The sequence below is a fragment of the Lissotriton vulgaris genome, chromosome 1_1, assembly GCF_964263255.1.
Source record: "Lissotriton vulgaris chromosome 1_1, aLisVul1.2, whole genome shotgun sequence".
Classification (NCBI taxonomy): domain Eukaryota; kingdom Metazoa; phylum Chordata; class Amphibia; order Caudata; family Salamandridae; genus Lissotriton; species Lissotriton vulgaris.
Genome location: NC_141685.1, coordinates 2,053,294,955 through 2,053,310,185, shown reverse-complemented (window position 1 = coordinate 2,053,310,185; position 15,231 = coordinate 2,053,294,955). Strand labels below are relative to the sequence as shown.

The 15,231-nt window shown below is 43.0% G+C and overlaps 1 protein-coding gene across 1 annotated transcript in view; it reads left to right on the top strand.

Annotated features, from left to right (window-relative positions):
• The window catches only part of LOC147751600 (solute carrier organic anion transporter family member 1A2-like), an 853,363-nt gene that overhangs the window by 737,482 nt on the left and 100,650 nt on the right, over positions 1-15,231 (top strand). Inside the window, exon 13 of the mRNA XM_086920549.1 lies at positions 1,929-1,993. Within this exon, the coding sequence (XP_086776675.1) occupies positions 1,929-1,993 (65 nt within the window). The remainder of the gene's footprint in view (positions 1-1,928; positions 1,994-15,231) is intronic.

The following is a 15,231-nucleotide window of genomic DNA, read 5'->3' as shown; positions in this document are numbered from 1 at the left end:
TGCTCCAACTCCTGTTCTGAGAATTTGATCTTCCTCTTGCGCCCGGAGTCGCTGGGCCCTGGTACAGCCTCCTCAGCCATTGCTGCAGTCAGATGAGTAGAGGATTAGCAAGTTTGCAGGTGTCCTGGCAGGAGCTCAGTAAGATGCAGCCTCGAGATCAGCCTCACTGTTATGAATGGGGGTGGGAACTGGCTGCTTCCTGGTTGTGATGTCATCACTGTGCTCGAAATGCGACTTCCCGTTTTTCAGATCTCGCGATTTTGCGAGATCGCATTTAGCGATCTCGCAATTTGCGATATCGCAATTAGCGATATCGCAATTCCGACATGGATGATGACGGAAATAGCGATTATTCTGTGATTTTAGAAAATCGCTAACGCTTTTTGCGGCCGCGTGCGAATCGCATTGTTTTCTCGCTAATTTTGATGAATGCCGATCTGCGATTTCTAAATTGCGATTCGCTGTGAATCGCAATTTAAAAATCGCAGAATTCGGATTTCATGAATCAGGCTGTATGGCACCATCCTAGGAACTGTAGAAGGTACAGAGATCTCTGTGAAGATTTTAAAATGTGTCAGGCGGTAGTCCGGCAGAGTGGGGGACATAAAGTCTTCTGCTGCCCTGATGGATGGCGAGCAATGCACCATACTCTAAATAGGGCCCATGGGCCTTGTCACTGATATTAGGACTGAACATGTGACTTTCCTGCTAGCAAGCACATTTCTTCAGGCATTTCCGGTGCAAATTAAATGGACAGTTAATGAAGCAGTCCATCGCAACAACAAACTGTATCAGATTACATTTCAAAAACTGCTTCTCAAATCTTATTCACTTGAAAATGTAAAAGTGGCCTTCATTTTTTAAAAGAGATGATTGAAAGGATAAGGGGTGCACTCATTTAAATTACCATTTATGTTCCTTAGCCTTGATTTAGCAATATTTTAGACACAGTAAAACCTTTCTAAACCATTCTGAGAAAATACAGTGCATGCCTTCTGCATTGCAGCAGAGCAATGCAAATTTGAATACAGTAAGTAGGAAGCCTTGTTAGTTTGCTATTGGTTATTCAGAAGGTGAAAACCAAAAAGCCAGGAAGTTAACAACTTTAACACAAAGCAGTCAATTGCTGCATCAAAGCAAAGCGAGGAGGCAGGAGAAGCGTGAGGCGTGGTGTTAGAAGAAGCATCCGATTTTCAAGAAACTCATTGTGCGTTTCTACATAACCAGGGGCCTCATTTATGAAAAGAGACGCATCGCTGCGTGAAAACAGCGATGCGTCACTTTTCACTGCGCACTCCTTGCGACACCAATGATGCGTCATATTTAATGTATGACGCATCATGTCGCAAGGACTTACAGATACGTCAGTATTTCTGACGTATCTGTAAGCGCAAAAGTGACGCATTGCTGGAGTGTGTCACAAAAGTGACGCAACTCCAGCAATGCGTCCTTTCACATGGGGAAAGCCCCAGGTGAAAGGGCTTGCGTCAGTCTTACGCCTGCTGTGAGGCAGGCGCAAGATTTTGACGCAACAGCATCCTAAAAGTGACGCAGTGAAATCTCATAGATTTCACTGCGTCACTATTACGAGGCTTTTTGCGGGGGAACGCCCCCTCTGCATACATTATACCTAACGCAGGTATAATGTGGCGCAGGGGTTTAAAAAGTGACGCATCTACCTAGATGCGTCACTTTTTAAATATGGCGCAACACGGCGCATATTTTACGCCTCTGGTGCGTCACAAAAAGTGACGCACCGGCGGCGCAAAACTGACGCAAGGCCTCATAAATAAGGGCCCAAGTACTTGCAGGATCGTGATGTAGTAGTAACTTCACGACCATGGATGTTTCTTGCAATCACATGTACAAACTAATTGAAAAGCGTTTGCTAGCATTGCACATTTAAATTATGTCTTTTTTCCCCTTAGGAGCTTGAAACCAGAAGAAAAATCCCTTGGTTTAGGTATTCACTTGTTAACAGCAAGAGCGCTTGGTAAGAACAATCATTTAATATACACAAATATGGACTGTTTAAAGAAATGTGAAATTATGGGCTATTATCCTGAATTGCTAGGAAAATCTTTATTTTTTTGCTTTTTTTTCCATGGAAGATAAACTACAGTCTAAAGTTAATAGTTACAAATGATGGTCAAAAGCTTTTGTCAGTGCCAGACAGGGGAAGCAAAAGAAGCTCTAGTTAAAATGCTCAAACCAGCCCTGCTCCCTTTGGGGCATATTACCAACAACTACTGATATTTATCGCTAAATGGGCTTAGCAAGTTTTTTTTATCACCAAGAATTGTCGGATATTATCGCAGAGATAACGTACTATTAGCAACATTTATCTCTAAAGCGATAAAATATCCGGTGATAGCGGCGAAATGCGTGAATATCGCTGAGAATACAGCGATATTCACGCATTAACCCCAATAGGGTCTTAGCCACAATATCCACCTCCCATTGGATATAAAGGCTAAGAACTGGCCTGAGCAGGCGTTAGCTTTTGGAGATATTCAAGCTTAGCTTAAATATTTCCATTGCTACGCCTACGTTGATAATAGACGATAGCGATGTTAGCGAATGTTTTTAGTCGCTACCAGGTTGGGTACACCCACTTTGCATGTCATTAGCGATAAATTTTGCTGACATGCAAAGCAGGCCCCAAACCGCTCGCTATCGCCTACAAGCTGTCACTAACTGCTGTTAGCGACAGCTTGCTAATAGGGCAATAGAATTATCGCAGCTTAGCGTCCGAAAACAGCCGCTAAAGCGGTGATAATCTCTTATCGCCCTTCTTGATAATATGCCCCTTTGTCTTTTCGCACTATAGCTCTCTTTCCATCCATCCATTCTCTTTTGCTCCTCCTCGCCTCTCTTTCTTTTCTCTCTCTTATTGCTTTCTCGGTAACTTCCACTGCTGTCTTTCTCTCTCGTGTGAAGCCTCCCTGTACCTGCTGCACCTATCCTGGGGAGCTGGAGAAAGCTACAGAGACACCAGGGTGGTCCTTGAGTTTCAAAACCAGCCTCCAGGGCTCCAGCCAATCAAGGAAATGTCTTGTGAAATACAAGACATGTCCGCCCTAGCATCAGTTCTCAGACAGATAGTATAATAGGGACTACATTTTGTGTAATGTTGAAAAGGAAAGTGTTTTGTCTGCTCCTGGCTAGCTATAATGCTGTGCCTTTTACCTTTTTAGGTCTGTCTTGAAAGCATAGCTGTCACACAAGATATAAAGTGATCAACTTAAAAAAGGGGCTTTAAGAAGCGCTACCAGGAAGAGGGGTTTGCCTTTGCCCATATGTTTGAACCCAGAAGTACAGGTTTTGATTGTGCAGACATTGGGGGTCATCAGGATCGCGGCTGCACTTGAGTCCGTCCGCGACCCCAGAGTAGGAGGGAACGTCCGCATGGGCAGCGGCGTTCCCTCTGTGCAGATTAGGATGTGACCGCCAGGGTACAACAAAGAAGGGCTTAGACTCACCTACAGTAAAGCAGAGTCTGAGAATCAAATGCACAAAAAGAGTGCTAGTACTGAGTCTTATTACAAAATAACAATTGTATCCAAAGCCAAAAAATATTGAATTATCAGCCGATAACTGGAATTAATCCATCATTATTTATTTTAATTTTGGTAGAAAATTATTTTTAGGAAACACAACAAACAATTTACGAACCTTGTATTATATATACATGTGTGACAGAAAGAGATTTACAAGAAACCAGACACCATTTTTAGACATTAGACAAAAAATGCACACATTTCAATCAAGACACAACCATTCTTCATACACATTCACACTCCTTCAACTCCATAAAACGGAAAAACATATGACACAAGACAACAACTAAAGAAATAGAGGGTGGGTCATTAGCAACAATGCAGAACCAATCACAATGTTAGAAACACAAGTATTGTAACAAAATACTAAATATCAAACAATTACACCAAAGGTTGCAATTATTTAGACCCAAGGGCAAACATAAGATACACAAATGATAAGGTCGACGCGTTTCGAATCGGACCCTTTGTCCGATTCTCATCAGGACCAGATCGTCAAATCTGAAAAAAGGAAACACATTTCCTTTAGTATTTAGTGAGACTAAGAAGGAGACAAGCGACAAATAAGCCTGCATGGGCTCCTACCTGAGTGTGAGGATAATTGCAATGCAGACAGTGGAGGAAGTCTGTAGACACAGAATTAAACAACATGAGAACACAAATATTCCCTACAGTCAGATGAGTCAAAGGGCGGGGAGGATTATATTGTATATAAAGTACCTGCATACGATGTCAATGCAGGCGTGGGTCCAGGAAGACTTGTGGAGTTCATTCAAGTTTTAACTGATGTGCATCATATTTGTTGGAATCTCTAAGAGGAAAATGCACATGTAGCGAATCGATCAGCGTGACGTGTGGCAAAAAGTATCTTGGGTACTTATACAGGCAAATGTGACAGCGTCTTACCTGTCACAAAGGAGGGGTTGCATGCGGTCCAGGTTAGGTTTCACAACCGGATCAAAAGCGGGAATATATACCGCGGGCTGGAGGGAAGGAAAGGGTGTGTTTTAAAGTGAGGTCAAAGCATGGAAAGCGTGTAGATTCCTGCTTGTTCAAGAATGGGCTTACCTTCAATGAGCCACGCCACGATGTAAATGCGGGCCGCTTGAAGGTCCAAGAGCGGCAACAATCGGCGGCAGGGGTTTAAGCCGAAGCGAGGCGGGGGCGAACGCGTTCACCGCGGGCTGGAAACAGAAAGAAGTTTGTTTAATGAGCGTATCCCAGGGCCGGCACCTCCAAAGGGAACAGAACTTACAACAAGGGTGGATGGATACCTGTAGTCAGTCTCGCTAGGTGTGTTGCATAGGTCGCTCACGAAGCCGATGGCGCCATTAGTCAGAGGCGGTAACCGGCATACTGCGTACGGATGTTAATAACGTGCCGGCTCATAGGTCAATGCAAGTCACGTGATACCTACTATGATTGTGGGAGTTGTAGTTTCTGATGCTTATAGGGTTTAAAGAGCTCTAGAAATTTCAGATAGTTCATTTAACCCGTTATCAACCGTGTTAAATTTCAGGATGAGGGTTGCCTCACGCTGACAAAGTTTAGCTTCCAAATCGCCTCCCCTATAATCCACTTCCAATTTGCACAAAACAGTCCATTTAAGATCGTGTTCAGTGTGACCCTCTTTACTCCAGTGATCCACTAGCGGAGCATTGGCCACAGAACGTCTTATCCTGGATTTGTGTTGGCTGACACGCTGACGAATTTCCTGAGTGGTTTTGCCCACATATAGTTTCTGGCAGGGGCAAAGGATACCATAGACAACATTTCTAGTCTTGCAATTGGTAAATGTTGTATGTTTCCAGTGTGTGCCATTGTAGGAAAATAAGTCACCTTCAATGGTCTTATCGCAACAGACACATGTTCCACACTTGTGGTGGCCCCGGACTGGTGCCATTCCCAGTAGATTGCGTAGAGTGGCTGGTTCCTTTGTGGGTAACGAAGCTCGGACCAAAGCATTGCCAATGCTACTTTCTTTTTTGAAGGCTATCAGAGGTGGTTGAGATAGGCTCTCTTCTAGATTCTTCACTAGATGCCAATTCTGGTTAATTTTCTTCCTGAGTTGATTCGCCTGTGGGCAGAAAGTAGTCACACAGACTATTCTTTCCAAAGGTGGTTTTACCTGTTTATCCAAAAGAAATTCACGTGGCATCCACCAGGCCCTGCGCATTGCATTTTTAACAAGTTTTTTCGGGTATCCCCGGGCCAAAAGGCGTTCCAATAGCTTTTCAGCGTGTCCAAAATATTCCTCCTTCACTGTGCAATTCCGCCTGATTCGGAGGAATTGGCCGAATGGAAGGTTGTGGCGGAGGCTGCGTGGATGATTACTGGTGTAGTGTAATGCCCGGTTTCGGTCAGTTGCTTTTCTGAATAATGTTGTTGCCAATGTGCCATTAAGTGCATAAACTTTGACATCCAAGAACGTAATCTGATGGGCATTGGAACTGATGGTAAATTTGATATCTCTGGTGCGTCCGTTTAACCAATTAAGGAAAACCATAAGTTCTTCCTCAGTGCCATTCCATATAAAAAAGGCATCGTCGATGTAACGCATATAATGATTAATGCATGAAGAAAACGGATTATCGCCACAAATGAATTTTGCTTCGAAAAGACACATGAAAAGTACGGCCAATTCTGGAGCAAAGGGGCAGCCCATCGCCACCCCTTTGATTTGATAGTAAAAATCAGCCCCAAAAGTAAAAAAGTTCTTTTGTAAAGCTAACTTGGCCAATGAAATGATGAAATCTGTGGGCACTCTCACCGGCTGTTCTCTGGTGTTTAAAAAATAAGTTAGGACCTCCAGTGCTTCCTCTTGTGGAATCTGGGTATACAACGCGACCACATCCATGGTAACTAGCAACTGTGTGGCTGGATTGAACTCGATATTGGTTAATCTGTTAATGAATGCAGTGGTGTCCTGTAGATGTGCTGGTACTGACAAAATAAATGGTTTAAGAAAAAAATCAATATATTTAGAAACTGGCTCCCATAGTGACTCACAACCCGAAATAATAGGTCTACCAGGTGGATTAGTTTCATTTTTGTGGATTTTGGGTAAAGCATAAAAAATTGGTGTTCGTGGATTTTTGTTCTGTAGAAAAGAGAATTCTTTAGGCCCCAGGAAACCATCTTCTAGGCCTTGCTGTAAGATGTTAGACAATTGTGCCTGTAGCTCTACTGTCGGATTGCTTCTGATTTTTCTGTAGCATTCAGTGTTGTTTAATTGGCTCATGACCTCTGCTTTATACTTGTCCGTTTGCCACACCACTACAGCCCCGCCTTTATCTGCTTGCTTGATTGTCAAAGTTGTATCATTTTTTAGAGAAAGCATAGCATCTTTTTGATCTTTTGATAAGTTGAATTTGACGAATTGTTTTTTGGACTCCATTTCAGTTATTGCGGACAATAAAGTTTTTTCAAAGGCTAAGACCTCTTTGGGCACTTTATTCCCTGGGGGGCAGAAGGTTGATTTGCGGCGTAGGCCGGTCACTTCTCCACTAGTTTCGAATTCCTGGTCCTTGAAATAAGTTTTTAGTCTGATTTTCCGACAGAACTCTAAAATTTCTAATTTCATTTTTACAAAATCCGTTCTTTTTGAAGGAACAAAAGAAAGTCCTTTCTCCAATACCAGTATCTCTGATTGGGTCAGATTTCTATCCGATAGGTTGAAAACGGCTGATTTGCCTAGTTCTTGTAAAACTGGCGTCTCGTTGTCATTTCCCATGGTTGAGAGTTGTATCGTGGTCTCCCCCTGGTTCTCCGTTGGCCTCTCCCTAAAAAAGGCTGCTGGTTATTTCTTTGTTGAAATTGGGCGGATTGTCCACCTTTTTTGTTAAGACCACTATTGTCCTGGTCACTTGTCCCTGCTTCAGAGCCAGAGGAAGAGGATGTGTCTGAAAAAGTAAGAAATCTGTTTTTAGATCGACCCTGGTTGTTTTGAAGGAATCTCCTGGAATTAGTTGTTGTATAAAAATCTTTGTTTAAATATGGATAATTGCTTTCCAATGAATAGTTGTTTTTATCAGTTTCAAATTTGTTCGATTTTTGGGACACTGTGTAGTCCTTAAATTCCAAGATTTCTTTATCTACCTTTTCGAGGAGGGCTTTAGAATCAGTAATTTGCTGGTTATTAGATATTTCGGATACCAGCGATTCAATCTCTTCAAGTTGTTTTTTAGATATTCTTAGTGCCGTTTCAACTGTCAGGACCATGAGGTCCCGGCTACATTTAGTCTCGATACAACTAAAACCTTTTTTGTAGTCTGGGTCCTCCGTAAAGACCATAGGGATGTTGCGAATTTGAAGACCAATTGGAATTGTACCAGCTCTTAAATGTTGGATTAAGAAATGTCCATGGAGGTCAGTTCTAATTTGTTTTTTCCGGAGTCGGATGAGGGTGGCAGTCACATCCTCTATCTTTAACATTGCGGCGGGTGCAGCTTCAAGCTGCACCCGCCCCAATGTTAAAAATGTATGCACCGCATTTACGTTCACAAAGCGGCAGGCACCGCGCGGTGCCTGCTGCTTTGTTCACGCAAATGCAGGGGGTTACCATAGGTACCCCCCATGTGCACTCTCCACCTCCCTTCACTCAGGGGGCCCGCAACGGGCCCCCGAAGTGAAGGTCCTTATGCTTTTCCACGGCGGAAAAGCCGTCGCGGAGAAGCATACATTTTACACCATCCTAATATGGCTGGCGGTGTCTCATAGACACCGCCAGCCATGTTAAAGCTTTTCCACCGCGGTCGGAAGGCGACCGCGGCGGAAAACCTGCGGACGGATTTCAAGACCCACCGCCATCCTAATATGGCGGTGGGTCTTTCGAGGCTCTGCAGCGGTTTTCCCGCATCCTCCGGGCCGGCGGTGGCTTCCGCCGGCCCGGAGGATGCGGGAAAACCGCTATCATAATCGGGCCCATTGTGTGCTTCCACAAAAAAAGTGCCTTCCCTCCACGCAACCGTGATAATTTTCTTTATTTTTCTCCTGCCTGAGCTTGAATTTTCAGGGACACACAAATGACATTGTAATGCTAAGTTGTAGGTAGCTAGATAATTTACAGTGTTTGTTTTATATGGCTGCAGAGTTTAGTAGAGGATAGTCATTAACTTTAGACTTCAGTGTGCAGTGTTGTGTTTAAAACCCAGGGGCTACACCAATCTACATGGATTTTTAGATCTGGTCGAACAGTGCAACTATCATGTGACATATGTAATCAACAAAAAAGAGTCCTTTTGAGGCAGGTACTTAAGCTCCACCCACTCCATTCACTTGACTACAGGATTTGATTATGTGTGCTTGTTATGTTATGCGTATTGGTGCTGCAAGCTAATTATTCGTGAAGTTATGCAGGTGCTTTGCAGATGGCAGGCAGCTCTCCACTGGCAAGGTTAATCGAAGAACCAGGTCTTTAGCTTCTTGCAGAGCTCGGGAAGGGATGACAAGGCTCTGAAGAAGGAGTCCTAGATGGATGCTTTCCTTATGAAGATCACTGCTTCAATTTTTCCCATTTTCAGTTTGAGGCAGTTGGTTTTCATCCATGTGCTTACTGTGATCATGAATGCTGCAAAGCTGTTTTTTGTAGTAGGGGTTTTGTCCGACAGGGAGTGTATCAGTTGGGTATGGTTTGCGTAGCAGAGTATGTTGAGGTTGTAAGATGAGGTCCATCATATATGTCGAACAACGTTAGGCCTATGGATGATCCTTGGGGAACTCCACACATGAGGTTCTTGGCCCCTGAAGTGTATGGTGGCAAGTTTACTCTTTGTGTTCATCCTGTGGGGAAAGAACAAATCCAGCTGAGGGCGAGCCCTTGTATGCCTGATCTTGCTGTATTTGTTATCAGGGTAGAGTGGGACTCTGTGTTGAAGGCTGCATAGAAGTCTAGTAGTATAAGGGCTGCTGTGTCTCCTTGGTCAAGGACAGTCCTGCTGCCTTCATTTGCTGTGCGGAGGGTGGTCTCAGTGAAGTGGTTCAGCAGGAAAAATTATAATGTATTATCCAGGAGCTCGGGTGCACTGAGGTGGTGGCAACATTGTTTGTTCATGGTTTTTTCATTCACTTTGAAAGGGTAGAGTAGAAGGGAGATCGAGTGGTAGTTTGCTAGTTGCTTGGGTTCTGACAAGGGTTTCTTTAATAATGTGTTGACCATTGCATGTGTCCGGGGATCTGGGAATATCTCAGGGGTGATGAAATTGTTCATGAAGCAGGTGAAGATTTCGCTGATAGGCATCGATCCCATGTTATAGATGTGGCGGGGCAGGGGTCTGTTTGCGCCCCCCCCAGTGGATAGTACTCATAATACTGGCTGTTTCCTCTGTGGAGAATGTTTTGTAGCCCTTCAGGGTTGTTTTAATGGGTGTTAGAGGATAGGCTGAAGGGAGGGCGTAGGATTTCAGTTGTGTGTCTAACTTGTTGCACATGGCCTTGATTTTGTCACTAAATAATTCTGGGAGGTTGTCACATATTTCATGCGAGGGAGGGATCTAGTTGGTTGTGGTGGCCGGTGAAATCGTTGATGATTGCTAAGTTTTCTTTCCACTCTTGGAGCTGTTGTTTATGCCCTCTCCTAGGATCATCTTTGTTTCTTCGAGTTGTTGGTGGTAGTATCGCAGCTATATCTCATTTTCTTATTAGATGGTTTGTTCTCCATTTTCTTTCCCATTGTTTGCCATGTTGTTTTGATGCACAAAGACCTCAGTGCACCAGCTGGCCTGCTTCTGTGTTCTCTGTGTGTTGTGTTTACAGGGTGCCAGGGTGTCTACACATTTTGTGATGCAATCTTCCAGGCGTTTGATATTGCTGTCTAGATTGTTGGTGGAGGTTGGTCGATATAGATGTAAGATGTCTACGCAGTTGGACTCCTGAATGCAGTTTCTGCTATGCTTGGCTATTTCTGTGGAGGCGTATTTCTTTTGGTGGAGTAAGCTGATGAGTAATTGAATGATGATGTGATCGGTCCGGGTGAGTGGAGTGGTTGTTGAGATTTCAATATTGTTGAAGTTGGTGAAAATCGGGTTGATGCTGTGTCTGTTGGAATGTGTGGGACCAGTGAAATGCTGTGTCAGTCTTAGGTTCTCTGTGATCTGGAGAACTCCGGTATTATTGGGGTCGCTCATGTGTTTGAGGTGGAAGTGGAAATCTCCTAGTAGGATGCAGTTGCTGGAGTCGATAGTGAAGGAGCAATGAAGTCAGCAATGTTGTCTGTGAAGGTGGCTCTTGGTCCTGGTGGTTGGTAAACAAGGGTGCCACTTAAATTGTATGTTGCTGATGTCTGTACTTTGAAGTGCGTTTGTTCCATATGGGGAGTTGCGGAATCCATGGTTCTAATGCAGTTGAAGGAGACCTTGAATATGATTACAATTTCTTCTCCTTGTCTGTGCTGGCAGACTTCGTATGCCAGTCTGTATCCTGCTGGAATAGCTGTGGTGATGTTGGGTGCAGCTTTTCAGATCAGCTATGTTTCCATAAGGACGAGGAGATCTGGAGCGTTGCTGTGTAGGAGGTCCCTGATTTTCATGGCAGGTTTGCTGAAAGTACTGGTGTTGAAGAGTATGTATGATAGTTTGTCCTGGGGTGTGTGTTTGTAGGTGGTTGGGGACGGAGCACTGTTGGTGAGTGAAGTGTGTGGTGGGTATTGTATTGCAGGTGAAGTGACAGTGGAGGCAAAAGCTCCATTAATGTAGTGCTGTGTGGCATTGCAGCAGTGCGTGGATGTGCACCCTTGGTTCAAAGACAGGAGGAACTCTATGGAGAAGGGAACAGAGGAAGAAGGACCCAGTTCTGTTGCGCTTAGTGAGGTCCAGGCACGGACGAGCGCAGGTGGGCTTGCAGTTGTCCGCTGCGCATCTGGCCTGCTGCCACTGTTAAGTAGTTTCTGGCAATTTCCATCGAAGATTTATGGCTTCCCCTTTCCTCCTCCTGATAGGTTGAACCCCATACAAAATAAAACTGTGCGGAAGGCATATTAGATAGTGTGTTTTAGCTTTCAGTAATGAATTAAATTAGACTCCGCACACTTAAAATTTAGCTGTCGGAAATCACGCCGCACCGAATAAAATTACACCCATTATGCAAGAAACCATAGCTCTGCCCCAGCAACACAGCCATAAGCCACCATTCGAATCCTTTCCAAGCTGAATAATTTTTGATAGTGTATTCCAAAATCAGAGAGCAATTTTGCCTGCCAACCAAAAGAATGTATGCTTCCGATCTAACACACTTTCCAAGAAGAGACATAAAAGGCCCTTTGATATGCTTGACTAACCCCCGGCAGCCCCGCTTGTCGTGCGCTGCTGTATTTATCATCTGATCTTTTGCTATCCCCTGACGAAGGGCCCCGCCCGAAATGCATAGGGATGATGCATTGATCAATTGATGTTATTAAAAAGCACTATTGACATATTGCTCCACAAACAAGTCACTATGATGAAATATTATGTGACCCATCGATTAAATGAACTTTCAAAAAGGATTACTATCGACTACGTTTGTTTGTAATGTGTGAAACCTTGTGATGAAACTATAATTCAGGAGTTCATTCTCCCACTGGAGTGCCTTTGGAAACAGTGCAGGCAGTCCCTGCATTCCCCCATTTTTCCTTTGATATGCTTCCCAGCTCTGCTGCATTAATTAGCCATCAGCTGTAAGGCCTTTAGAACATCAATGCGGTAAGGTTCTCTGAGCCGCACAAACAATTAGCCATTAATTTACCACATATCCTCACTTACCAATGAATGTTCCTCATTAGTTCATAAAAGGGGTGTTCTGCAAGAACTCTACACTGAGCATTTAGCGCCTTATACTAGCGAGCCGCTGGTGCTGGCCAGAAATCCATAAAGATGCTGATGGTTATTTAAAAAAAAAAAAAAACAAGCATCCTTGCTGCACGAATGCGCCCCATGCACGATTGTGCATAATTCTCTCTGAAAGTATAGTGCGCACGCGTTAAGCAGAGAGACAATCCTGCAACTCTCGCGCTTGTAAGGAAACGTTTAAAATAGACTGGAAGTTTCATTTTGTAGCGTGTATGTAAAGGAGAAACCTTATTCTTTGGAAAACAAACATAAAAAATTATTTTAACAATAAACACACATAGCCATATTAAAAAGAAGTGAACAATACACATCATTATAAAACACATTATGGAAATATGACTACAGAGGGCACAAGCAATGAAATTGCTGTAAATATGAATTCAGACCTATGCAATGAGGAGGATACTGAGAACATTTCAAGTACAATTGTTAGAAGACCATTACCCTTCAATTTATCTGAACAAGAAAATGTTGCACAAAGATGAGAAACGTGGACAAGGAGGTTAGAACATTTTCTAAAAAACACACCGATAAACAAGCACAAGACCTACTACTCAACCTTGTAGGAGATGATGTTGAAGATTTAATAGTTACATTCCTAGAACATAAAAGAAATACTTATGAAGGACTTAAGAAATGTCTGAAGGCAAAATTTGACCCTCAAAGAAATTTAGACTTTGAAAGATATAGTTTTAATATGGCATGTCAACGAGAAAATGAAAAGATTAATTAACTATGATACTAGACTAAAAAATGTAGTCATATTTTGTGAATTTGATAAATTTAGCAACAAAGAAGCGATACGGCTAAGAGTAATACAAGGATGTAACTCAATAAAATTTAGAAAAAAAAGTCTTAGAAAAGACGTACGACTTACAAGAAATACTGAGCATGGCAAAAACAGAAATGCAAGCTCAAAAACTTGCTATGAACATGGAAGAAGGGAGAGTTAAAGCAAGTGAACAAATTAGAGAAGTGTCATAGAAAACAAATGTAGGGGGAAAAACTGAAACACAATTTAGAGAAAAAAGATCATGCTACAGGTGTGGATTTCCGTTCTGACATCAAAAACATGTCCAGCAATAGGACAACAATGTAAAGAATGTGGTAGATACAATCATTTTACAAGCATGTGCAGATATAAGAGAGAAGAAATAATTTGGAACAAGAAAAGAAAGTTGGCAGCAAGATAACCCAAATACAAAAAAACTGGAAACACAAATATGTAAGACATATGGAAGAATTTGAAGAAGAGTCTGACGAAGAATTTGAATAATCAGAAAAATTTAACATGATGCAAGAAAACAGTGATTTCCGACAAGTAAATGTGATTTAAAAAATATATATTTTTAAAAAACCATATCCATGGATTTAATTGTTGGATCACAAAAAGTTCCATTTGTTTTAGACAGTGGAGCGGCATGGTACATTATGGGGTCGATTCCGATTCGGGAAAAACTGATCTGAATAGCCGTTTGGAGCATTTTCCCCGTACAAATCGTACCCTGCAATGTCCCCCGTATGTACGACGAAGTACGATTCGTACCAGGAGCTGGACTCCGTACGAATTATACAGAAATCGTACAAATCAAATCCCTGTACAAATCTCCCTCGGAACCCGCTGTACGCAACATCTGTACGGTTCGCAGCTGTTTCTTCCGACCCAGCAAGTACGCTTCGTGTTGGGTACGCACCGTACAACCCTTTTTCTACGGGAGCTGAAAACAGCTGTAAAAGCAGAGTTTGCCCCAAAACAGGTACGGAACGGCCCCCCAGGTACGGTGCGTACACCCCATGATCACAGGGGTACATGCGTACCCCTGCAATCACGGGGTGTACGCACCGTACTCCGCGATCTTGGGGTGTATGCACTGTACACCCAGCAAATATGGGGTATGGTGCATACACCCCATGATCGCGGGGTACGGTGCGTAAACCCCAAGATCGCAGGGGTATGCACCGTACCCCTGCTATCATGGAGTGTACGCACTGTACGGTGTGTAAGTGATTGTGCGCTTTTCCGTACGAATCGCTTTTCCGTACGAATCGCGTCCTCATACCCCGGTCCGGATCATACTCGTCAGGTCGTACGGCATGTGTACGAGTCGTACAGTTCACTGTTTCAGCTTTGCAATACGTACGGATCGCGACGATTCAGACGGATTGACGGAATACGGATCGTACTAAGCGACTCGGACGGACGGGTACGAATTGTACGGCGATGGCTCCGGATGAAAATCGTACAGACGTTTTTTTTTCCAGGATCGGAATCGGCCCCAATGTGTGTAACTGAATACATGTAAATGAAAGAAGAACCTACATTGAGCCCCTCAAATCAGTGGGGTGCCAAACATCCGGTTCTATGCTTAGGAAAGTTTGAAGAAACATTACAATATGGAAATGTAACAAGTAAGGAAGAGATACATGTACTAAAAGGTGAAGTGCCAGGCCCCTGTTTACTAAGCAACTTAACTGCTCAACTCATGAGTTTATTAGCAATGAATTGCAATATCTCAATAGGTCACCAGTTCTAAAGAAATATCCTAAGCTATTTGAGAGGCTAGGTAAATTAAAAGAAAAAAAATTACTTTTTGCGCATAAATGAAACAATAAAACTAGTGGCACAAACACATAGAAGAGTTCCGGTTCACATGCAAGAAAAAGTGGAAAAAGAAATCAAACTACTACTTGAACAAGATATAATTGAAGGAGTAACAGGTCCAACACCTTGGGTAAGTATAATTATAAGTATATACTTTATTGATTGATTAATTCATGCATTATTCCATTATATACAGTTTAAATAGCAACAATTCTTTTTAAATGCGTTACATCTTATTTGAGTGAAT